Consider the following 26629-nt stretch of genomic DNA (forward strand, 5'->3'; position numbering starts at 1 on the left):
TAATCATCAGTCCACTCCTTACATTTTTGCGTCTGTCCCAAGTCAGGAACCTCTGGCCTTTGTTATTCTTTTTTATGCCCCCGCCGTAGCGGTGGGGGCATTAAGTTTTACCCTTGTCCGTCTGTACGTACGTACGTACGTCCGTCCGTACGTCCCAAAATTGGTTTCCGTTCTCTAACTTGAGTTTGCCTCAACCAAATGTTATGAAACTTATACACAATGCTTATTACCACAAAACACAGATCAAGTTTGAATTTTGGTGGCGTCACTTTAACCGTTCTAGAGTTATGCCCCTTTATAAATGGAAAAATTGCAAAATTTTTAGTTTCCGTTCTTTAACTTAAGTTTGCCTCAACCAAATGTTATGAAACTTATATACAATGCTCATTATCACAAAACACAGATCAAGTTTGAGTTTGGTGGCGTCACTTTAACCGTTCTAGAGTTATGCCCCTTTATAAATGGAAAAATTACTAAATTTTTAGTTTCCGTTCTTTAACTTAAGTTTGCCTCAACCAAATGTTATGAAACTTATATACAATGCTCATTATCACAAAACACAGATCAAGTTTGAAATTTGGTGGCGTCACTTTAACTTTTCGAGAGTTATGCCCCTTTATAAATGGAAAAATTGCTAAATTTTTAGTTTCTTCTAAATTTCAAGTTATTTTTTTTTAAATTGGAGTTATCTACCTTTGTCCATGATTATAGTTGAATCAACTACAATCAATGCTTTATACAATGCAATGTTTAATTTTGACTTCCACTGATAAAACACAGATCAAGTTGAATTTGGGTAGTGTCACTTTAACCATTATTGAGTTATGCCCCTTTATAAATAGAAAAATTGCTGAATTTTTAGTTTCTGTTCTCTACTTAAGTTAGCCTCAACCAAATGTTATGAGACTTACACACAAAACTCAGATCAAGTTCAAATTTGTGTAGCATCACTTTTACTGTTCTTCAGTTATGTCCGTTTATAACTATATGATATGCAAGCGGGGGGCATCATCTGTGTCCACATGTGGACACTATCCACATTTATTTTTTTAAAATTTTGGTCCATTTATATGTTTTGGAGTTTAGTGTGACCTCCATTTTCACTGAACTAGTATACATTATTGTTTAGAGGCCAGCTAAAGCCTGCCTCTGGCTGCAGGATTTTCTCGCTGTGTTGAAGACCCACTGGTAGCCTTGGGCTGTTTTCTGCTCTTTGGTCGGGTTGATGTCTCTTTTACAATTTCCCTGATTCCATTCTTAATTTTAGAAATTGCAGAAATGATCATCAAGACGAATTACAAATAATTTGACCTGTCTGAAATTGTCACTTGACTCCTTATAGAATTTAATGCCCTTGAAAGAAGATTTTTACCTATGTTTTTTTGTTAAATCACGAGTAGATAGAAAGAAAATGTTGACAGCAAATACAATCTACTCTTTTTATGACTTCGTATTGCAGCTTCTCAGTAAAAAAGAAAATAAGCTGACATTCTCCTTTAATGATAATCCTAAGTTTTGTATATTGATAATGTTCTCTCACTAAATAATTCAAAGTTTGGTGACTTCGTTAAACACATCTGTCCCATCAAAACTTTAAATGAAGGATACCTCAGATACAGTTAAGTCTGCCTTATATCTTGACTTACAGCTAGAAATTGACAATGAAAGTCTTTTGAGAACAAACTTTACAACAAAAGAGTTGATTTCAGCTTCCTTATTGTTAATCTTTCGTTTCTATGTAGCAACATTCCAGCAACTTGTTTTTGGGTAAAGATTGCATGAAATGCAATCAAAACCCTAAGGTACTGATTTGACATCTATACCTTCCAAGGTTTATCTTTGATAGTTCAAACAAAATAGTGCAGTACATGAAGTGATCATTATTTAGAACTTATTCAGTCAATGTCATACAATTTATTGATGATATGTTATACTTTGATATTTGATATGTAAGTTACAATATGATGTGTATTTGAATTACAATACTTGTCAAGAAAACATTTTAATATTAAAAATTACATAAGTAATGCATGGTGTATGAATCTCTTATAAAAAGAGGTTCAACTACAAATGTGCAATCATGAACAAAGGAAGATAACTCCAACTCAAATTTTTAATTTGCCTAGCAAAATACAATTCAATGTTTTATTTACAAATTCATAGAATTGCAAAATGTAAGCAATCTTTACCCGTCAGTGCTCTCAAGCACTTTGATTACTTTCATGATTTCCTTGATAAAGGGAGCTTGCAAGATGTTTCAAGCTGACACCAATGGCTCTTTCGTTAATATTTTGGACAAGGCATGATGCTAGGGGGCGTCTTAAGCTTGCAGTGAGGTGAGAGTTTTTTGTTTTTTTTTCCTCCATGTTGAAGGCCTCATATTACTTTGAGATGAAGAACAGCAACAAAAGCGCTGTTCCTTTGCTTTTTGTGTGTTTTTTTGCTGTGCATGTATTGATTTTGTGTTATGGATGGATACCCCATATCCTTTGTTTTTTCTATTATGATAAATACTACATTCAATATTATTTATTCATTCAAAAACAAGCATGCATCTCTGAACTAGAACATTTTAATTACAACGTGAACAGTTCTGTATGTAGTGTTTGTTCTGTGAAGTTTCAAGCAGATCCTTAGTGACAATTTCTTTATTCCATTAAACTATGATGATACATTCATATAAAGCTCTTGCTTCCAGTCGTTATATATTCTATATCCGTCAGTTGCCCATAAAATATTTAAATATTGTCAGAAATCAGTGTATAGTAAAAAAGTTTTTCTGGTATGGGAATGATATGAATCAAACGCATTAGGGATTAAGTAACCAAAATTGTTTTTAACATGAACTCCTGCTTTTGAATTGGTAACATTTTAATTTTCGTTGTTTAATTTTAGGTACATGTAGTGAATCTCAGTTTCAGTGTAAAGATAATTCCTGTATTGAAGCTAGGGATCTGTGTGATGATTACCCTGACTGTGAAGGAGGAGAAGATGAACTCAACTGTACAGGTAACCAATAACATTTGTTTTTAATGGGGACTGAAAACAACTTTACAGGTAACCAGTAACTTTAATTTTATGCTATTCATCCTTTAAAAACAATTAAAATTCAGAATAAGTAGCAACTAAAATATTCTGAAAAAATAAATTATTGTGAAAATAAGTAATCACATTCTTTTTTAGTTGTCTTTATATTGTTATTAATTACTAAAATAAAATCATATTGTTATTTTCCATTTTTATACGACCGCAAAAAAATTTTGTGGTCGTATATTGGTATGACGTTGGCGTCGTCGTCGTCGTCGTCGTCGTCGTCGTCGTCCGGCGTCGTCGTCCGAATACACAATGGTTTTCGCACTCTAACTTTAGTTTAAGTGAATGGATCTCTATGAAATTTTACCATAAGGTTCAATACCACAATAGGAAGGTGGGGGTTATGGTACCAACAGTTAAATAATTAGGGGCCAAAAAGGGGCTGAAAATAAGCATTTTTGTAACTTCCAGACATAACTTGTGTGTTATTGTATGGATCTCTTTGACATTGTACTACAAGATTCCATATCACAAAGGGTCGATGATGGGATTGATTTTGGGGTTAATTTCCTCGAAATTTTAGGAATAAGGGGCCAAAAGGGGGCAAAAAACAAGCATTTTTCTAGTTTCATGACAATAACTTGTGTGTAAGTGTATGGATCTTTCTGAAATTTTACTACAAGGTTCCATTTCGCAAAGGGAAAGCTGGAATTGAGTTTTGTGGTAATTGCCCAAAACGTTTAGTAATAAGGGGCCTAAAAAGGGGTGAAAAATAAGCATTTTTTAGTTTCTAGACAATAACTTGTGTTCAAGTGTATGGATCTCTCTAAAATTGTATTACAAGGTACCATACCACAAAGGCAAGGCTGTTATTGAGCTTGGTTTGGGGGGGGAAGGGGGGGTGATGAATCATAGGGGGGGGGGGGTCAAAAAAGGGGTAATTATTTTTTTTCGTTTAAGGAATAAGGGGAAAAAAGGTTAAAAAACTAGGGTTTCCATTTTAATAGACAAATAATTGAGTAAAGAACATTATTTAAAAGCAGTGTAAGGTTGGTAATTCAAACTCATTTAAATATCTCACCTGCACTATGTTTGAATTATGTAAATTGGAAATTTGCCAATTATTTTAGTATAATAAACTTCATTGGAAATTTGCCAATTTTATATTGGAAATTTACCAATAGTTTGTTTATTTTTAGCTATGACTATGATGTCATTTTCTATTTAATTTTAAGGTTACAAATTAATTTCAGTTTTAAATATTATTGTAAAATGTTTGCCCAAAACATTTATTAATAAGTGGCCAAAAAAGGGGGCAAAAATAAGCATTTTTTTAGTTTCCAGACATTAACTTGTGTTCAAGTGTATGGATTTCTCTGAAATTGTACTTAAAGGTACCATACCACAAAGGGAAGTGGGTCAAAAAATTTTGGGGGGGGGGATTTTTTTTCCTTTTTTTTTTCTTTAAAATTTTCCATTTTAAGTTGGTTAATTCTGATCACAAAGAGAAAGTTGGAATTGAGTTTGGGGGATAATTGCTCAAATGTTTAGGAATAAGGGGCTAAAAAAGGGGTTAAAAATAAGCATTTTTTTTTAGTTTCCAACAATTAATTGGATCTCTGTGAAATTGTACTGCAAGGTACCATACCACAAACTGAAGGCTGGGATTGAGTTTGGGGGGGCGTGATGTGTGAAAATTTTCCACTTAAAGTTGGTTAATTATTTCTGATTTAGATATAAAAGCAAATAATAATGATGTGGTTTGATTTTATCAAAAACTTAAATTGAAGTTATGTATATTGTAAATTTAGGTTACATTGGAATTTAAGAATTGGCTTTGGGGTAGGGTTATGGCTCAAACCTTTAAATAATAAGGGAAAAAAAGGTGAAAAAACAAGGGTTTCCAGGTTGATAGACAAATAAGTACAAAACATTATTTAAAAGCAGTGTAAGGTTGGTAATTCAAACTCATTTAAATATCTCACTTACACTGCTTTTAAATTATGTAAATTGGAAATTTGCCAATAACTTTATTGTTAATAAATGCATTGGAAATTTGCCAACAATTTTAGTATAATAAACTTCATTGGAAATTTGCCAATATAAAATTTTGCTGATGAAGGTTTTTTGTTTACCTTTAGCCTTGACTATGAAGTCATTTTCTATTTTTATAGCCTTATGATGTAGTTGAATTATTTAATACTTTTATGATGTGTTTAAATGGGGTTTTATGGTTGCAAATTTATTGTTTTAGTTTAATAAACTCCATTTAAAATTTGGTAATAAAAAAAAATTTTGTTTATTTTTAGCTATGATTATGATGTCATTTTCTATTTTACTTTTATGGTTGCAAAGAAATTTTTATTTTTAGATATTACTGTTAAATGATGCTGATTAAGGTTTTTGCTATGTTTAGCCATGACTATGATGTCATTTTCTATTTTAATATCTGTCATGATGTATTTAAATGGGCTTTTATGGTTACAAAGGAATTTTATTTTTAGATATTACTGTAAAATGTTGCTGATTAAGGATTTTGTTTATTTTTAGCCATGACTATGATGTCATTTTCTATTTTAATACCTTTATTATGTAATTTCCATTTTTAGATATTACTGTTAAATGATGCTGATTGAGGGTTTGAATGCTGGGATTGATTTTGGGGGTAATTGCCTCCAAATTTTAGGAATTAGGGGGCAAAAAACAAGCATTTTTCTAGTTTCATGACAATAACTTGTGTGTAAGTGTATGGATATTTATGAAATTGTACTACAAGGTTCCATATCACAAAGGGAAAGCTGGAATTGAGTTTGGGGGTACTTGCCCAAAACGTTTAGGAATAAGGGGCCAAAAATAAGCATTTTTCTAGTTTCCAGACAATAACTTGTGTTCAAGTGTATGGATCTCTCTGAAATTGTACTGCAAGGTACCATACCACAAAGGGAAGGCTGGGATTGTTTTTGGGGGTAATTGTCTCAAAATGTTAGGAATTAGGGGCCATAAAGGGGCAAAAAAACAAGCATTTTTCTAGTTTCATGACAATAACTTGTGTGTAAGTGTATGGATCTTTATGACATTGTACTGCAAGGTTCCATATCACAAAGGGAAAGCTTGGTTTGAGTTTGGGGGTAATTGCCCTAAACTTTTAGGAATTTGGGGCCAAAAAGGTGCAAAAAACCCAAGCATTTTTCTAGTTTCCAGACAATAATTTGTGTTCAAGTGTATGGATCTCTCTGAAATTGTACTGCAAGGTACCATACCACAAAGGGAAGGCTGGGATTGAGTTTGGGGGTGATGAATCATAAGGGGGTTTCAAAAAATTTGGGGGGGGGGGATTTTTTTTTCCTTTTTTTTCTTTAAAATTTTCCATTTTAAATTGGTTATTTCTGATTTATATATAAAAGCAAATAATAATGATATGGTTTGAATAGGTAAATTAAAAAATTTTAAGTTCTTAGACTACTTTCATTCTGTGTGAGAAACCTATGCTGTGTCAAATATTTAATTACAATCCAAATTCAGTGCTGTATCAAGCTTGAATGTTGTGTCCATACTTGCCCCAACTGTTCAGGGTTCGACCTCTGCGGTCGTATCAAGCTGCGCCCCAGCGGAGCATTTTATTGAATTTGGTCAACCATCAAAGATTTCAATTCAAGTGTGTAGTAAAATAAGAATAATATATTATTTGAAGACAATCTTTTCAATAATACTGTGATATAGCAAGAAAAAAATAGTCAGAACTTCATTGAAACCCCAGTGTCAGTATGATTTCATTTATTTGTTTTAGGTTTAATGCTGTATACTTGCTGTATTTAAAATACTATTTACAAAGAACAAATGTTTCATTCATAATATTTTGAATAATGTCCCATATAGAAAGTTTTCCATTGACATAATTTCATTGGAGTTATTTCCCTTTGGCGGCCATGTTTAGGGCATATTGTATGATTTTAATATTTGACAAACCAACTTTGAACTTGTAGTACAAGCAAGTCTAATAAAAGATTCTTACTACCGGTAGATAATTGTTATGAATTAAATGTGTTTAAATAAATAAAAATAGATATGAAAATATTCAAATTTTAAAGTAAATTTGGATTTTATTAGATAAATACTTACCATCATAAATTCTGAGTGTAACCCCAATTGCGTCATAGGTCAGATGGAAAATCCCGACTAAAAATAAACGTACTCTCACTGGTCCGGACATATACCCCTGTTTGCCCATATTCTCCCATTCAATTTCCTCAAGACAGAAACGTAGGGAAAGGGGATGAAGGGGAGGTGGGTGGGACCTATAATTTATGATGGTAAGTATTTATCTAATAAAATCCAAATTTACTTTAAAATTTGAATATTTTATAGCTATAAATACGTTACCATCATAAATTCTGAGTAACAGAATCTAACGTAAAGCTGAATCCCCTGTAACAGAAGAAACAGGAGGAAAGTTCAATCTTTGTGCTGAAACTATAGGTCCAAGAGAGTATAAACTCTCGGCAAAAGTAGCCAAAGATTGGAGGTAATGAGATATAAAAGAGTTCTCATTTCTCCAGAAACCTGCAGACAGTACCTCTTCTAAAGATGCACTGTTAAACAGAGCCCAGGATGTAGAGATACCCCTAACATCATGAGCTTTAACATTAAAACTATTTAAAAGTTCTGACTTAGAAGAACCATAAGCTAAAGATATGCATTTGCATATCCAAGTAGAAATAGTTTTAACAGAAAGATCTGAGATTCCTTTTTTAATAGGAATAAAGAGTCTTGAGTTAGAAACAGAACGTAAACTACTCGTTCTATCCAGATAAATAGAAAGGATTCTTACTGGACATAAAAGTACAGAAATAGAATCGCTAGGGAGTGCAGGAATCACGACTGATTCTGCACCCTTATCTGGAATCTGATTCTTTGCCAAAAAAGCAGGATCCGTTAAAAGAGTAACAGAAGATTTATCCCTGTTAAATCGAAGGCAAGCATCAGAAATAGAGAAGGCATGGATTTCACTCCTTCTCCGTCCAGAAGCCAAAGCTAAAAGAAAACAGCATTTATAGGAAAGAAACCTTAAATCTATTGTTTCTGCTGGTTCAAAAGGAGGAAGTTTTAAAAAGGATAAAACTAGTCCAAGGTCCCACTTAGGAACTAAAGTTTTTTGTCTTGGTCTTTCAAGACTAAAACTACGAACCAAAAGAGAAATATGCTCATTGTTTCCAAAATCTGGGCCACCAGAAATATGAATAGTTCTTGAAATAGCTGATCTATATCCCTTAATAGTAGAGGGACATAATCCTTTGGATTCAAAAAGAAAAACTAGAAAGTCTGCTAATTGTTGTACAGTGACTTGGAAAGGATCAATTTCCCGCTCACTACACCAATCTGAGAAGATTGACCATTTTGCATCATAGACAATGCTAGTGGAGTCTCTGACAGACTTTGTGAGATGCTTGGTTGCTCCTTCAGAAAAACCTCTCTTTCTGAGGCTAACCCTGAGAGAAGCCAGGCGTGTAGATGAAGTTTTTCTGGATTTTGATAAAGAACCTTGCCCTTGATTTGAGACAGAAGGTCTGGTCTCAGAGGTAGAACTAGAGGACAAGCACATGATAGGCGCAGAAGGTCTGGAAACCAAGACTGTTTCGGCCATGCTGGAGCAATAACTATGATCTTGCAATTTTCCCCTGCTATTTTCTGAAGTACTGGGGAGAGAAACCTGAAAGGAGGGAAGGCGTACCCGAACATTCCTTTCCAAGATAGGCTCATTGCGTCTACCGCAAAAGATTTTGGATCTGGAACCGGAGACACAAATGTTAGAAGTTTGTGATTGAGACTGGTCGCAAACAGATCTATCTGAGGTGACCCCCAATGAAGAGTCACAGCTTTGAAAACTACTTGAAGTAGTTCCCACTCCGTGTTTACTGGAGCAAGGGATCTGGATAGAGTGTCGGCTAGAATATTGAGGTGCCCCGCAATATGTCTCACCACTAGATGAACCTGGAGTTGAAAACACAGAAGGAGAATGTCTCTGGCTATCTGATAAAGAGAAGGTGAATGAGTTCCTCCCTGATTCTTGAGATAAGCTACAACTGTTGTGTTGTCCGTGGCCAGAATGACAGACTGGTTCTTTAGAGACATTTGGAAATGATTCAGTGCAAACAGAACTGCTTTCATTTCCAATACATTGATATGCTCTTCCAAAAGATCTGGATTCCAGACTCCCGAGATTGTAAGCCCCTCCAGATATGCTCCCCAACCGAGGGTGGAGGCATCTGTGAATAATGTTAGACTGGGAACTTGAGGGGACAGACATAGGCCCCTCATTACATTTTCCCGTACTAACCACCATTGAAGGTGTGGAAATAAAGGCTGAGTGATTGGAATCAATGCTTCCCATTCTTGTGAAGCTGGAATCCATAACTTGTGCAGATAAAACTGAAGCAGACGAATGTGAAGTCGTCCCAATGGAATTACATCTGCCAGTGAGTTCAATAGACCCAGAAGTTGCAAGAATTGACGTGCTGTGACTGATTGAACCGTCAGGAATAAATGTATTTTCTGACATAGTTTTGTAAATTTTTCCTCTGGTGGGAGGACTAGGCCTACACTGGTTAGGAAATGTTCTCCCAGGAAAACAAAGTCTTGAGAAGGAATTATCTCTGACTTTTTCCAAGAGATTAGGAAGCCTAGGGACAGAAAACAATTGATGACCAAATCTGTCTGAACCCTCAATTTGATTGGGCAAAATTCCTTGAGAAGGGAATCGTCCAGGTAGGAATGAATCTGAATAGACAGGGAATGTAGGTGAGCTATAGCTGCCTGCATGATTTTGGTAAAAGCCAAAGGGGCTGTAGACAGGCCAAAAGGGAGAGCCTTGAACTGGAAAACTTTGTTGTTCCAAACGAAGCGAAGGTATTTCCTGTAAGTATGGGAAATGGGAATGTGGAAATAAGCATCTGAAAGATCCAGAGAAGTAGTCCACATTCCTGGAAGGATTGAAGCCCTGATTGATCTGTTGGTTTCCATTTTGAAATGGGGAACAATAAGAAAGTTGTTCAGAATAGATAGGTCTATGACCGGCCTCATTCCTCCAGTCTTCTTTGGAACCAGAAAAAGACGGGAATAAAATCCCGGAGACAGAGTTAAGAGCGACACCTCCTCTATTGCAGATTTTTGTAACATTGTGTCCACTTCTACTGATAGAAGTTGATACTTGACTGGGTCTTGAGTATGAGACAAACTTATCGGAACTGCAGACAGAGGAGGTGGGTTCTTGAACTGAAGTGTTAATCCCCCTCGAATTATTGACAGCACATAACAGTCTGAGGTAATTTTCTTCCACTGATTTAGGAAAAAACTTAACCTCCCCCCTACTGGTATTGATTTTTGAGGAACTTGTTGTAAATTTTCCCCTGGGGAAGCTGTCAATAACGTACGAGGGGGCAAGAACCTAGGTACTAGACCCAGATTTCTTGGGACCCTTAAAACCACCAGAAGGCTTACCTGAGCTTTTTCCGGAGTTATTGGGTTTGTTCTGCGGTTTGCCGTAGTTATTCTTCCTTTTCTTAGCAGAAGAAGGAGGACCACCTGAAGCAGAAGTACTAGTAGAACTAGATGTAGCATTAACCGACCTCTTGCCATTAGTAACTTGTACACTAACTTTGACTGGAGGAGGGTTTTTGCTGAGTTCCTCTTGAACCCGCTGTAAGGGTAAACCAAACATCTTGTCAGTAAGTGGAGATTTCAGTAAAGAATCTTTCAAAGGCTCAGCAACAGAAATGTTTTCAAGAAACTCTGCTCTTTTAGATAGGGTGCAATTAGCAATAGAACCCATTAAAAGCAACTGAGATGAACCAAGAGCTTTATCCAGTTGAAGTAAGAAGGATCGTACTTCTGCTGGAACAACCGAATCTTCGCTGTTAAGCAAATGTCCGGTTGCAGCTAGAAAATGTTCGGCTGTGCCAAGAACTTGAGAAGCACTACGAAGGAGATTCTCAGTCTTTGACCAAACAGGTTGAGTGAGACGAAGACCATCTACTGGCTTTTTTCCCAATAAAGATGACATAGATTTGTCACAACTGGGAACAAGTCTACCCAGTGAAGAATCAAAGATATCAAAATCCTTGTACTTAACCTGATCAGAAAAGGATGACATTCCAAATCCAGAGATATTGTTATTAGCAACCTTTTCACTAGCAGAATTAGCGATACCTTCATTAATAAATTGTAAAGCAAATGCCATATGGCCAGATTCAGGAAAAGAATTGTGAGAAGTCACAGTATCCTGAGAAATACCACAGGAAGCTTCAAAAGTTGAAGAAGGTTTCTTCGGCTTGGAAGGAGAGGCAAAAGGGATATGTGCTTCATCCCTCATCAAGGTATACACCTTATCCCTAAGATCCTTCAAGGATGGAGGATCCTCAGTCTCCTTGGTGGGAGGTTGTTGAGCTGACTTAGAAGAAGGCTCAGGGGCCGTCTTCGATACCTTGGGAGAAGAAGAACTTTCAACATCCTCATCAGTGAGGAAAGCCCTTTCATGACTCCCAGGGGAAACAGAAAGCTCGTCATCCTCCCTCTCATCACATTCTACAGACTTAGCTGGAGAAGGTTGATGAGAAGAAACTCTATTCTCCAGTAGAGACATACGACTGGATAGAGTACTAAATTCAGCCTTGAAAGACTCACCAAAGTCCAAAAGCAACTTCTGAAAACCATCCAAAGATGATGCATGATCAGAACCCTGAGTACCATGAGAAGAGCTAGAAGATTGAGCTCGAGAGTCAGGTACGGTGGTAGAAGGAGCTACTGCAGGAGTCAAAGATACTGCTACGGGTGGAGCAGGAGCTAAAGGTGGTGCAGTAGCTACCCCAGAAGGGGGACCATAGAAATTGTCCCTATAAGGCCAAAAACCAGGTTGGTTTGGCATAAACCCACCATAAGGGTAAGACTGTGGCCAAGGTGGCTGAGACCATGAGGGTAAAGGTTGTGTGCCCGAGTTGGGAAGCATATACCCACAATAGGATAATGGGGGTCTAGAACCTGGCAAGTTCAAGCCCATAGCTGTACCTGGGACAGAACTAATAGTACCCGATGAATTAACAGGCCTAGATAAAGTATGAGTCACCGAAGTTGACGTAGGTACCCCCCCAAAATGCATGGCCGAACCTTGTGAAAGGGTCGGATAGGTAGCATTACCAGACACCGTTGTCGAAACTCCGGTCATTGTACTGGTAGTTTGGGGGGGACTTAAAGGTAGTGACCCATCTAAGAGATAGTCCGAACCAGGAATATTTACATACGGACTATTCAAATTAAAGTCCATAATAAAATTTACTTTAGTCAAAAAAACACAAATAATTTGTTTAGAAATTCAAACTAAACAAGGGAATAAATTTCCAATAATATACACAATATGAAAAGCAATTAAGCTATTCAAAAACTTTACAAACAACTAAACACTTCTCTGTTGAATCTGTATATATTTGCACGTGTGACCGATGTCGCAGATGGAAATTGAATGGGAGAATATGGGCAAACAGGGGTATATGTCCGGACCAGTGAGAGTACGTTTATTTTTAGTCGGGATTTTCCATCTGACCTATGACGCAATTGGGGTTACACTCAGAATTTATGATGGTAACGTATTTATAGCTATAAAACAACTTTTTTTAAAGTGTAGTGATCGATATTACAATTTGAATTTGGTTGTTTTATGATGGATTTTGTGTACATTGCCCTACAGCATGGTGGCAAAGGGCAACAACTCTAGTTCAAATTATGTCAATGGAAAACTAACTATTGAACCTCTTGGTAACCAGTCAGAATTTTCCTGCATGTGGTGGCTTACGACAGACATAAGCAGTTACATCACTCAGTAGATACAAGTCTGCAGACAGTAAGCCTCTGGTTTTGGTGTACACCTACTGACACAAACAAGTCTAGTATTTCATATTTATGTATGATGTGCGTCATCCTTCTTATTCAGTTAATCCAAAATGGTGGTTATGTCATGGAATCTTTCTTAACAAATAAATTGTTAATATGGGTCCCTCAATAATTTGATTAATATATGGCGTTTTATTTTTGTTTTATTGTTCAGTAGTGAATTTTTATTGTTCAGTAGTGAACAAATAAATGCTTTATTGCATGAACCAGTAAGCAGTTCAACTGTTTCTATTCTTAGGAAAGCATACATCAGTAACTGGTTCAAAATATTCTAATCTGAGGACAAGCAGCATACACCAGTAACCAGTTCAACTGTTTCCATTCTTAGGACAGCATACATCAGTAACTGGTTCAAAATATTCTAATCTGAGGACAAGCAGCATGCACCAGTAACCAGTTCAACTGTTTCTATTCTTAGGACAGCATACATCAGTAACTGGTACAAAATATTCTAATCTGAGGACAAACAACATGAACAAGTAACCAGTTCAACTGTTTCTATTCTTCAATTTGTTCTTAGGACAAGCAGCATGCACCAGTAACCAGTTCATTTTTTTCTATTCTTCATTTTGTTCTAAGGACAAGCAGCATGCACCAGTAACCAGTTCATTTTTGTCTATTCTTCATTTTGTTCTTAGGACAAGCAGTATGCACCAGTAACCAGTTCAAATTTTTATACGCCCGTTTACGGGACGTATTATGGTATACCGTTGACTGTCTGTCCGTCTGTCCGTCCGTCCGTCGTCAACATGTCAGACATTAATTCAAAAACACTTTAACCAATATGCATGAAACTTTGGTGAGTTGTTTATATCTATTAACGTGAGCTCCCTGTCGTTTTTCATAAATTTCGGATTTACTGTTTCCGAGTTTTGGGGTTTTATTCATTAAAAAAAGGGGGATTTTCCCGTTTTCGGACAATAACTCAAAAACAATTTCACCAATTTGCATGGAACTTTTGTGATTTGTTTATATCTATTGATGTGAGCTCCCTTTCGTTTTTCATAAATTTCGGCTTTACCGTTTCCGATAGTGGGGGTTTTATTCATTAAAAAATGGGGGATTTTCCAGTTTTTGGACAATAACTCAAAAACAATTTCACCAATTTGCAAGAAACTTTAATGAATTGTTTATTTCTATCGACATGAGCTCCCTTTTGATTTTTATAAATTTTAGACTATACGTTTCCGATTTATGGGGTTTTATTCATTACAAAAAGGGGGATTTTCCAGTTTTCAGGCAATAACTCAAAAATGCTTTCAGCATTTTTTATGAAACTTTGGTAATTGTTTATATCTGTTTTTGTAAGCTCCCTTTTGATTTTTATAAATTTTCGAATTTAGGTTTCCGAGTTATAAGGTTTTATTTGTTTATAGTCTGACAACAGATTAACTAAGCATTGGGCAACAGCAAGAAATCTTTAATTGAATATAAATTCAATTCATATAACCAATTTCAAGTTCTTTGACTACATTTATTCAGAAACCTATGATATGTCAAATATTTAATTACAATCCAAATTCAGACCTGTATCAAGCTTGAATATTGTGTCCATTTTTTCCCCAACTGTTCACGGTTGGACCTCTGCGGGCGTATCCAGCTGCGCTCAGCGAAGCAGTTTATTCTATTCATCATTTTGTTCTTTGGAGAAGCAGCATGCACCAGTAACCTGTTCAAATTTTTCTATTCTTCATTTTGTTCTTAGGACAAGCAACATGCATCAGTAACCAGTTTAAATGTTTCTTTTCTTAGGGCATGCAACATGCTCCAGTCTCCAGTTCAGATGTTTAAATGGGGAATGTATTGACAACAAGCTTTTATGTAATGGAGAAAATGATTGCATTGACCACAGTGATGAACAGGTTTTAGATTGTTCATCTGACTTAGGTAAATATACAGTTCAGATATACCTGTCTAAGATGAATTTACAGGTACTTGATATCATTGGGGAGGTGATTTACCAGTGTAACCCTATCTCAGGTATGAAAAACAGATTAGGTACACCTGCGCTATAATAATTACAAAGAACAGTTACACCTAAATGTACATTAGATTTATATTGCAATTACCTTTCTAGAGTAAATTACAGGACAAGATATGAAATATATGTTAAATGTTCACAAAGCAAAATGCATGAAATACTGCAGAACAATCAGGGCTTTTCTTCATGCATAAATTTACTTTTAGGTTACTGTTATTCAAAAACTGTTTGTAATCATAAGAGATAACTCCTTACTCGTAGAATATAAACAATGGCAGATGTCTTATTGACAGTTGAATTTTTTAAACCCCCGCCGTAGCAGAGGGGGCATTAAGTTTTACCCTTGTCTGTCTGTACATCTGTATGTCCCAAAATTAGTTTCCATTCTCTATCTTTAGTTTACCTCAACCAAATATTATGAAACTTATACACAATGCTTATTACCACAAAATACAGATCAAGTTTGAATTTTTGTGGCATCACTTTACAAATGGAAAAATGGCTGAATTTTTCATTTCCGTTCTCTAACTTTAGTTTGCCTCATACAAATGTTATGAAACATGTGCACAATGCTTATTACCACAAAACACAGATCAAGTTTGAATTTTGGTGGTGTCACTTTTACTGTTCTAGAGTTATGCCCCTTTACAAATGGAAAAATTGCTAAATTTTTTGTTTCCGTTCTCTAACTTAGGTTTGCTTCAACCAAATTTTATGAAACTTATACACAATGCTTATTACCACAAAACTCAGATCAAGTACAAATTTGTGTAGCGTCACTTTTACCGTTCTTGAGTTATGTCCCTTTATAACGTTATATGCAAGGGGGGGCCATCATCTGTGTCCCATGGACACATTCCCCATTTATTTTCCTTAAATTGCAATAGAAGATCTTCAATGGAAAACTTTAGAAAATAAATTTTTATATGTAACATGTCAACATACTGTAAACTTTCACAGTAAAAGCTGAAAGTTCAAGAAATTTTAGAATACTGTAAATCTGAAGTTGTTGTAATGTATTTTCAGGCAACAAGACAACAGACTGTGACCCAGTTAAATACTACCAGTGTAAATACAGCAGTGCTTGTATTCATTGGATGAATGTATGTGATGGGTCATCCACTTGTCTATATGGTGATGATGAGAACAAGTGTGGAGATGGTAGGTCATTATAAATAAGCCATCTAGTTTGAAAAATCTCAGTAATTGTTGGTATGAAGGTATTGACAGTTATAAAGTGTACCTATATTATAATGAATATAGAACATGACTTGAAAGAATTGTTTCAATTCTATTAGGAAAATCTACTTTTACTTTCGAAGAAGACCTTCAATTCAATTCAAAGCAATATTGGTAGACGGTTCATATATATAACATACAAACATAAGCTCGTTAGAGCTTTTAAAATGGACATAGATACTACACATAAATACACATTACACACATAAGACAATACATGCACAATATAGATAAAACATATACATTTTAAAAACAAGCATTTTAATGATATCACAATAAATACCTTTAAAACATGTTTAGAGTAGAAGGTAACGACAGACATGGACAGACAAGACAGTATCATACCAACCACTGTGTGAGTTGTTGTATCATAGATATATCATAGTAATCTGTTAAATTATAACAATTAATGTTATACAACTTATTCATAATATTTTTTTATTTTTACTTGATTGAAAAAAATTTACTGCAAACCAATTTATTTTAGTGGAGGAAATTTTTGGAAAAATATAAATTAAATTTTCTCTCTCTCTTAATACAAATATTTTGTGAAGGAACAGAAATTCTTTTATAGCAAATAAAAAAATTTATTGATTTTTTCCAATATGTTATTTTACAGGGTCAATAGCACCACAGGTTAGATTGATACTGGCCGGAGGAAATAATTTGACTATAAGCTGGGCAGCTGTCTTGACAATACCTGGATCCACTTATATTGTATCATACATGTAAGTACGATAAATTACCATCACTTTTCAACCTTCTATCTGATAAGGACTGCCTCAGTAGTGTGATTGTCTGAATAGTGTGAGTTCAACACTTTTATCCACAACTGGGTCAAACCAAAGACTTGAAAATCTGTACTTGATACTTCTTTGATAAGCACATGGCATTTAAAAATAAGAGCAAAGACCAGTCAGCTCTTAGTCTGAAATGTCTGAATAGGATGTTATGTCTTCCTGCTAATTGTTACATTGTGAACCAGCACATTAAAAATCCAACTCAGTATATCAGTCTTGTTCAAAGCAGGGTTCATATTCATAAAACATTCATATGACTCATCCTGTATATGTAATATTTGCCATTGAACATTAAATTCTTGCGTTAAATCATTGATATTTTGTATGAAGTCACATTACTATCATATCTGTGTGACAACTATTTTGAGGCCCTGCCCCTAGGTCATGGTCCAGTGACTTTGAATTAATTAGTAATTTTCAATGTTAAGTTTTCTGCTTAATGTAAATAAGAAGATGTGGTATGAGTGCCAATGAGACAACTGTCAATCCAAGTCACAATGTCTAAAAATTTACCAATTATAGGTCAAAGTACATCCTTCAACACGGAGCTTTGACTCACACCAAACAGCAAGCTATAAAGGGCCCAAAAATGACTATTGTAAAAACAATTCAAGCAGGAAAACCAACGGTCTAATCTATATAAAAAAACGAGAAACACCTATGAACCACACCAACAAACAACAACCACTGAACAACTGGCTCCTGACTTAAGACAGGTGCATAAAAATGCAGCCAGTTTAAACATTTTAACAGGCGCCAACCTTCACCCTAACCTGAGACAGTAGTGAAACATTACAACATAAAAAGGCACACTATAAAATATCAATTGAAATGGCTTAACTCGATCAAAAAGACATTTAAACAAAAACAAGTAAACATAGATCAAACGAGTAAGTTTGATCTATGACACAATATAAATACCATGTTAAAACATAAATGCCTATATAACATAGACGTTACAGGTAGTAATAAAAAAGATCTAGGAAGAGTGTCAATAAGACAACTCTTACTTGGGACAAAATCACGTTAAATAAAACAATGTACACAGGTAAATTTAAATATAATAATTTTGTTGTTAGTACGGAAGGAAACATTTTTTTACAAAATTAATAAATTTGTTGTTCAGAGTACGAGTACAGAAGTGAAAATTTATCGTCATACTAAATACTTACAAAGGTGGAACATATTAAAAATAGCGAGACAAGATATAACACAAAATAAGTAAACATTAAATTACAGAAATGCATTACAAATTGTGTCAACAGGTCAAATTAACACAAAAGTACAATTTGAGAGTACTTGCAGTTACTGAAAGCTAAAATAAACGTGGATGTGTGTTTATACATCCCAAAAAACATTCGCAAAGAATACAAATTTAGTTATGTTTTAATTTGTTGATGACAAAATCGATGTTAGTGCTAAAGTAAACAATATTCAAAGATCTTATTACAACATTAATAAGATAACCTTTACTAATAAGTTTGTTTAAAGGTTCGATGAGTTTACATGGATCACATAGTGATTTCCCCGCTTTTAGTACAATATTACCGTAAAATTTAGGATGTGAAATACCTTTTTTAATAAGTTTTCTACAGGTACAGCCAAATTTACTAATCAAATTTTTGTATCTATGAAAATTTTTGGTAAAAGTTTTGAGTAATTTATGGTAACGAAATCCCTGACTTAATAATTTACCAGTGATGCATTCATTACTTTCGTTAAAATCTATGACATCACTACACACACAGGCATTACGAACGAGTTGGAATATATAAACACCGTATGATGTAGCCAAAGGAACATAGCTGTCAAAAAAAAGAAAATTAACAATAGCATTAGGGAATGAAAAATTAACAATAGCATTAGGGAATGAAAAATCTTTTTTGTTGTAAATTTTAGTATGGAGTTTCCCTATAGAAATTGAAATGTCTAAATCTAGAAAAGGAAAACTACTGCTGTTTATGTTAGATTTATTTTAGGTAAATTCCTTTGGGTAAATTTCGGTAGTATATTTAGAGAACTCTGGATTATTCAACTAAAAAAGTATCATCAAGATAATGGTAGGTATTGTTGAATGTGTCAACCAAATGTAACAATGACATGTCTTTACTGAGTTTGGCCATAAACTGTGATTCATAGCAATACAGGAATAAATCGGCTATTAAAGGGGCGCAATTAGTGCCCATTAAGTCAGTTTGTATGGGTTTTTCTCATTGTTGAAGGCTGTATGGTTTCCTATACTTGCTTACATTCACTTCATTTGAACTTAGATGGATAGTTGTCTCATTAGCAATCATACCACATCTCCTTATTTTTATATTAACAAACAAGAAGTCCATAAAATTATGTGAAAAAGGAAAATTCTTTATACATGCTGATAATTTCATTTGTTGAGGGTGAGAAACATGTAAAATTAACATTTCCTCTATTTTTAGGGATCCAAGTGATACAACATCAAAAAATGTAACAAAATGTTCTATGGAGAATGGTTGTACCATAACAGGCTTGAAACCTTTGACCAAATATTTTGTAACAGTGTTTGTGGTTTATGATAAAACCATACATAGACCACATAGGATATCGAAATTTTCTACAACTGAAGCAGGTAGGACAAAAATTATATAACACACCATATCTTATAATTGGCCTTTGATGGTGATTTAATAGAAAAGAAAGGATATGGTATACCGTATATCCATGCATGACACAAAATCAATACATGCACAGCAAAAAACACAAAAAACAAAGGAACAGTGTTTTTATTGCTGTTCTTCATCTTAAATCTACATTGAAAATGTAAAGAAAGTTTTTTTCTGACGAACTACTGAACCAATGACACCATCATTTCTGAGGACTTTCCGCCTGCCAATAAAATCATGTTTATGAGAACAGACTACTTACAGGAAAATGCAATGATTTTTCTTTATGTTTGCAGTAGTGTTGTGTTTATTGAAATTACTATATTAGTGAAATATCCTATTACATTTATACATTGATAAAAAACTATGCAATTTCTTTTTATTTTAAACAACATTTTCTTGATTCAAACTTATTATATATGCCAGCTGTTTTGTTTCATTTTCATATAGTATTATGGTATATCCATCTGTCCTTCTGTCAACACTTTGTACGATAAATCACATTAACCAATTCTCATAAAACTTTGACATAACATTAGAATTGACGGGAAAAAGCTCCCTTTCAATTTTTTCAATTTTTGTCTTGCCTTGACAGAGTCAAAAAGCGAGACATAGGTATGCTGTTTCCGGCGGCGACAGCGGCGACAGCGGCAGTGTCAACAATGTATTAGTTTGTGATTAGGTCTAGTTTAAGGACAAACACTAGTGGTTGGTCAATGATATTTGGTATGCAGTTGTATTAGCACTGACACATCTCATTTCCATGGAGATTATTTGGCCCTGCCCCCTCAGTCATGGTCTATTGACTTTGAAACTTTTGCTTAGTTTACATGTATTAGTTTGTGATTAGATCAGTTTATGGGGAACCACTAGTGGTAAGTCAATGATATTTGGTATGCAGTTGTATAAGCATCTGCATATCTCATTTCCATGGAGATTATTTGGCTCCGCCCCCTCAGTCATGGTCTATTGACTTTGAAACTTTTGCTTAGTTTACATGTATTAGTTTGTGATTACGGTAGGTCAGTTTAAGGGGAACCGTTAGTGGAAGGTCAATGATATTTGGTATGCAGTTGTATAAGCATTGTCATATCTCATTTCAATGGAGATTATTTGGCTCTGCCCCCTCAGTCATGGTCTATTGACTTTGAAACTTTTGCTTAGTTTACATGTATTAGTTTGTGATTAGGTCAGTTCAAGGGGAACCATTAGTGGTAGGCCAATGTTAATGTTTGTGTTTAGGTTTGTTGAAAGGGAACGACTTATGATGAGTCTATGGTATTTGGTATGCAGTTGTATTAGCATTAGCACATCTCATTTCCATGGAGATTGTTTTGCCATGTATCTTCAGTCATGGTTCATTGACTTTGAATATTTGCATAACTTACATGTTAAAGTATTGCTATTTTAATTTCAACATTTGCATTATTAAAAGTACAAAAAGGTGAGATATATCTCTGTGTTAACAGTTTATTTGCTTTGTCTTTCGAAAGTGTCATAGCTTTGACCCTTAGAATTATGACAATTTTTTACAAATCGTGCACTATCCCAGATATTCCAAAATTGATTTCCTCCAAACTTTACATTATTGTGGGGATAGATGAAAGGAAGCTCCCTTTTGATTTTTTAAATATTACAGTTTGCTACAATGGTGACAAGGTTTTATTCTATTTCAGTACCAGACCCACCATCCAATGTTAAAGCCATAATAGACACTGTAGACACAACAGATATAAACAGTCCTATCAGTGTTCAATGGACATCTCCAAGTAACAGTGGTGGTACAATAGTTAGTTATATGGTATGTTTTTTAATTTTGTTTCATTTGTATAAAGTAAAATCACAAAAATACTGAACTCCGAGGAAAATTCAAAAAGGAAAGTCCCTAATCAAATGGCAAAATCAAAAGCTCAAACACATCAAACGAATGGATAACAAGTATAATAATATTTCCGAATTGTATGTTTCCGATTTTAATGTGGTGGCCATTTTGCTGAACAAGTATACATTATTGTTTAGGGGTCAGCTGAAGCCAACCTCAAGATGCCCGACTGGTGGCCTTGGGCTGTTTTCTGCTCCTTGGTTTGGTTATTGTCTCTTTGACACATTCCCCATTTCCATTCTCTATTCTATACATACTTCAACGCATGTATATGGTAGATACTAATTCATTCAAGGCATTTTTCAATCTTAAACCTAAATATGCAGACCAAATTGAATAGTTCGGTGAAATGTAAAGTACATACCCAAGCAGTAGAATTGGAAATATCATTATACTTGGACAACATAAAATATCCAGACAGTCCCAATTTTTAAAGAAAACACATAATATTTTTTATTGATACAGTTGTACCTGTTTTACAATAGGTTTTCCCTTAAAAAAAGACAATTATTTATTTTGGGTAGTACAGTGTGTTTGCAGACAGCTCTCAGCCTTTTCAGTGCAATAACGTGAGAATCCATCAATCAAAACTTTGCAAATTTTAAAACATTGTTATTCTGACAATCTAGAGGTCAATTATGATGTTGATGATTTTAGATCAATGAATACCTTACCATCATAAATTCTACGTAGATCCATCTGCTGACAGGCAGAATCCCCAAATAAAAATATCATCCAATGAGAAATAAGGGATGACCTGTGCTCATATAACTATGCCTTTATATCATCCATTTAACTTCCGCCTGCGCAAAGACACATGTGTTAATTTTTTGCTTTCACTATATTTACAGAGAAAACTTTTTTCAGTAGTTTGAATATTGTAGGTATCCCCTATACCATTGTTTATTGCTATTATTTTATTGCTTCCAGTCCATTCAAGGCCATTACAGGCAATGATGTATTTCTAGATGGGTCGTTACCCTACCCTGTGGCTGCAACAACAGTAAGTCGGGGAGTCCCTCCTAATATTTATAGTCAATTAACCAAAGTTCCAACTTTGGTGACTACTAATACTGGTCATCAGACCCTCTATACAGGTTCTGTCGGTTACGATGAAGGTATCCCTACCATTAACACTGTTACTCACACAGGGGGCCTCGGTGGCCGAGTGGTTTAAGTAGTTACTACTGTAATCACTAGCCAGTCAACACTGAGGTTGTGAGTTTGAATCCAGCGCATGTGGGTGTACTGACTCCAATCTTAATTGACTATGATTGTCAGTTTTCCTATCGAAGGTCGGTGGTTTTCTCTGGGCACTCCGGCTTCCTCCACCAATAAAAACTGGCCACCACGAAATAGCCCAAAAGCGGTGCTTGAAAGTGGCGGTAAACCCCAAAAATCAAATCAAATCACAGTTTCTATGCCAGTTGACACCACTGTGTCTGTTTTTTCCTAGTCCGAGTTTTCCTGGTCAGGGTTTCCAGGTTTCTGGCCTTATTGTGGACCAATTACTACTCCTGTTGTTAGTCCTCAGATTGCTTCTTCTAGTCTGTAAGTTTCTGCTCCTCATTCAGCAGTGTCATCTAGTTGTAGTAGTAGTGTATCTGTACCTGCTGCTCTGCCTACCTCTTCTGTTAGGTATGAGGTTAATCAGGTTAACGACTCTGGTGCCTCTTTAGATGGGTTAAGGAGTATTCTGGACCACTTTCGTCAGTCTATTTCATCTGATGCCTTTGAACCCTAGAGAATAATGCCAATAAGTCCAGCTCTCCAGTGATTTCACACCCCTCCAGATCATAATCATGAAAGTGATCAGGAGTACAGTGATGAGGAAGAACATTTTTCAATGGCCCCAGGTAGTCAGGAAGAAGGTTTTTCAGTGGCCCCAGGTAGTCAGGAAGAAGGTTTTTCAGTAGCCCCAGGTAGTCAGGAAGAAGGTTTTTCAGTGGCCCCAGGTAGTCAGGAAGAAGGTTTTACTTCTGATGAAGAAGGTGATAATATAGTTCAGCATGTTCAGGACTCTCAGAATGTTTCACAACTTTCTGTTCCTGTTTCTATCCCTTCTTCTTCTGAAATTGATCGTTCTTCTACCAATTCCAGTAAGGATCCTGAGGCTGAGGATACTTCTTCTACTTTGAAGGATCTTAGAGATTCGGTTTATACCATTATGAGAGACATCAACAAGGTACCATTTCAGTCACCACCTAGACCCAAGTGACTTACCTCTACTTTCGAGGCTTCCTGTGGTCTGTCAATAGACAATGCTAAGTCACATACTAGTTTCCCACAATCTAACCATATGTTGACATCTCTTCAGATCATCAATTATAGGATTGTGGCTAACGAGTCTCAATATTTTTTGTGGTTTTGGTTTTGCCTCATTTATTGAGCATAAATGAATAAATAAAATTTTGGATTTTTTTCTTCTTTTCTTTGGTAAATTGTTTGAAGAATTTTGTGGCAAGTTTGTTTGTTATTCTGTAAAAACTAATTTTCTGAATGCTATATATTTTTTTTTTTGATGAAGTGAACTCCTTTAAAAACTAAGCTTATATTGTCTATTAAAATAAACATATATTTAGATTTCTGATTTTGGGCCCAGTTTTCAAGTTGGTCCAAATCGGGGTCTAAAATTAAACTGTGTTTGATTTCAACATAAATTGAATATATATATAAGGTTCTTTGAAATGCTTAATCTAAACCTGTATTTCTTTTCATTATTGATAAGAGAATACCACATTGAGGTCCAAAGGGTCCTAAATTAAATTTTTGTCTGAATTCATCAAAAATTGAATTCTTGGGGTTCTTTGATATGCTGATTCTAATATGTACTTAGATTTTGGATATTGGACCATAATAGGTAAATGTCACAAAACTATGCTGTGTCATATATTCAATCACAATCTAAATTCAGAGCTGTTTAAGCTTAAGTATAGTGTCCATACTTGCTCAACTGTTCAGGGTTCGACCTCTGCAGGAAAATCCGGTTTGCTGTCACTCTGTCAGCCTCTTGTTTTTATATATTTTACAAAAGTACAGGAGTGAAAATTTATTGTCATACTAAATACTTATCAAAGGTGGTACATATTAAAATAGTGAGACGAGATATAACACAAAATAAGTAAACATTGAATAACAAAAATGCATTACAAATTGTGTCAACAGGTCAAATTAGCAAGAAAGTACGATTTGAGAGTTCTCGCAGTTACTGAAATCTAGTTAAAAGCCTAAAACAATAATTGCGAACCCAATGAAAGTTTTCCACAGTGCCATCTCTATCTTGACCTTTAAATTTATATATCAATAATCAATAATATATTTTCATTCAGTTTAATATAAACATTGATTCAATCATAAAAAGTTGATTTCTAACAAAAGTTTTATCAATGTTCCTATTGAAATTTGATTTTTTTGTGTTTAGTTATAGAATACATTTAAAAAGATCTTAATTTGAAACATCATAATTTTCAAGTTTTTATTCATGTCAAACAAATTTTTTTTTAAAAGGAACAATGTTGAAAGTTTTGTCAGAAATCAACTTTTTTTGATTGAATCAATGTTCATATTAAACTGAATGAAAATATATTATTGGTATTGAATAAATACATCATCACACGCAGTTAATGAGTATAAAAAAAGTATTTTTGTCTGTATATAAGATAATTTTTTTACTCAGGTAATTTAATCAATGAATGATAGATTTCTCTTAGAAGAAATTTAAAGGTCCCAGAGAATAAACTACACAGAGAACAATAGCTATTGTATTTATTCAATAGGACTGGTGAACTTACAAAAGTTTAAATACCTGGGCAAGATAGAGATGGCACTGTGGAAAACTTTCATTGGGTTCGCAATAATAATAAAAAATCATGCATCAGAGACTAAAATCAATTAAAACTCATCCCAGGGATTTAGTGTTTTAATGCCATGGACAGTCAAAGAAGACATGACTTGTGCAATGCCAAAATAAAAGTATCGACAGGCAGAAGGATAGTTTGGATTTAACCTTATAATAAATATGTATCATGTTAATCCCAAAAAAAACATTCGAAAAGAATACAAATTTAGTAATGTTTTAATTTGTTGATGACAAAATCAATATTTGTGCCAATGTAAAAAACATACAAAGATCTTATTACAACATTAATAAGCTGACCTTTACTAATAAGTTTGTTTAAGAGTTCGATGAATTTACATGGATGATATAGTGATTTCTGGGCTTTTAGTACAATATTACTTAGGTCAGTAGGGGTAAACATTGGAATGTAAATTCACAAATTATCCCACTTCTCCTATTTCTTAATATTACTTTTGTTTGAATTCTATTACTTTACAATTTTTTACAGATTTATTGTCAGGATAAAAAAACGAAAGCGACAAGCTACAAATCTATAGTTGGACAGATGACCAAAGGACTAATTTTGCCATTAAACGTTGTATATGGACACAAATATAGTATTTGGGTAAGTTTACTTTTGTAATAATTCTAATGGAAACCAATTAGTAATTGGTAAAAGATTTAAACAAATTCATTTTTCAGGATAACAGAACTTGATAAATGGATGTTTTTTTTCAAATAGGATACTGACATTTATTCCAGAGCTATGGCACCCTTTTTGTGTATTGTTTAACCCCTGTCTATCTATTCCTTCCATCTCTCATTCTGTTCCATTAACGTTTTATCACATTTTTTCTCAGGAACTGCAAATCTGAGCTTCCTGAAATTTGGTATCAGGCTTCATGAGAGCATGATATACTCTGCGATGCGTTTTCACATCCAATACTCTTCAACTTCCTGTTTGTTTAATGCTTATTGTTGGGGTATCGTTTGTGAGCAACAGCTGACAGTTCAACATGCTTTTCTTACAGTAAAATTTGCAATAACTGAAATTCCCACTTTGCTAACATTGATTGGATTGATGAAAATAAGCTGCATTTGGTGTTGATAACTGTTACTTCTTCTTGAGTTTGACACTTTTTCATGAAGAAATGATCCCCTTGAACAGTGTGTACATAATTATACCCCACGCAACAAGTTGTGGAGGGTATAATGTTTTTGACCCGTCCGTCTGTCCGTCCGTCAGTCCGTCAGTCCGTTAGTCCATCAGTCCTATTTCTT

General features: G+C 34.7%; 1 protein-coding gene across 2 annotated transcripts in view; it reads left to right on the forward strand.

Moving 5' to 3' along the window:
• The window catches only part of LOC127700662 (sortilin-related receptor-like), a 104616-nt gene that overhangs the window by 43246 nt on the left and 34741 nt on the right, over positions 1 to 26629 (forward strand). For both annotated transcript variants that reach the window (XM_052204228.1, XM_052204229.1), the window contains 7 exons: positions 2896 to 3009; positions 14722 to 14856; positions 15977 to 16111; positions 16809 to 16917; positions 19425 to 19594; positions 21305 to 21429; positions 25857 to 25973. In XM_052204228.1, coding sequence (XP_052060188.1) covers positions 2896 to 3009; positions 14722 to 14856; positions 15977 to 16111; positions 16809 to 16917; positions 19425 to 19594; positions 21305 to 21429; positions 25857 to 25973 — 905 coding nt within the window. The remainder of the gene's footprint in view (positions 1 to 2895; positions 3010 to 14721; positions 14857 to 15976; positions 16112 to 16808; positions 16918 to 19424; positions 19595 to 21304; positions 21430 to 25856; positions 25974 to 26629) is intronic.

Source organism: Mytilus californianus, unplaced genomic scaffold (assembly GCF_021869535.1).
Source record: "Mytilus californianus isolate M0D057914Y unplaced genomic scaffold, xbMytCali1.0.p SCAF_5, whole genome shotgun sequence".
Lineage (NCBI taxonomy): Eukaryota > Metazoa > Mollusca > Bivalvia > Mytilida > Mytilidae > Mytilus > Mytilus californianus.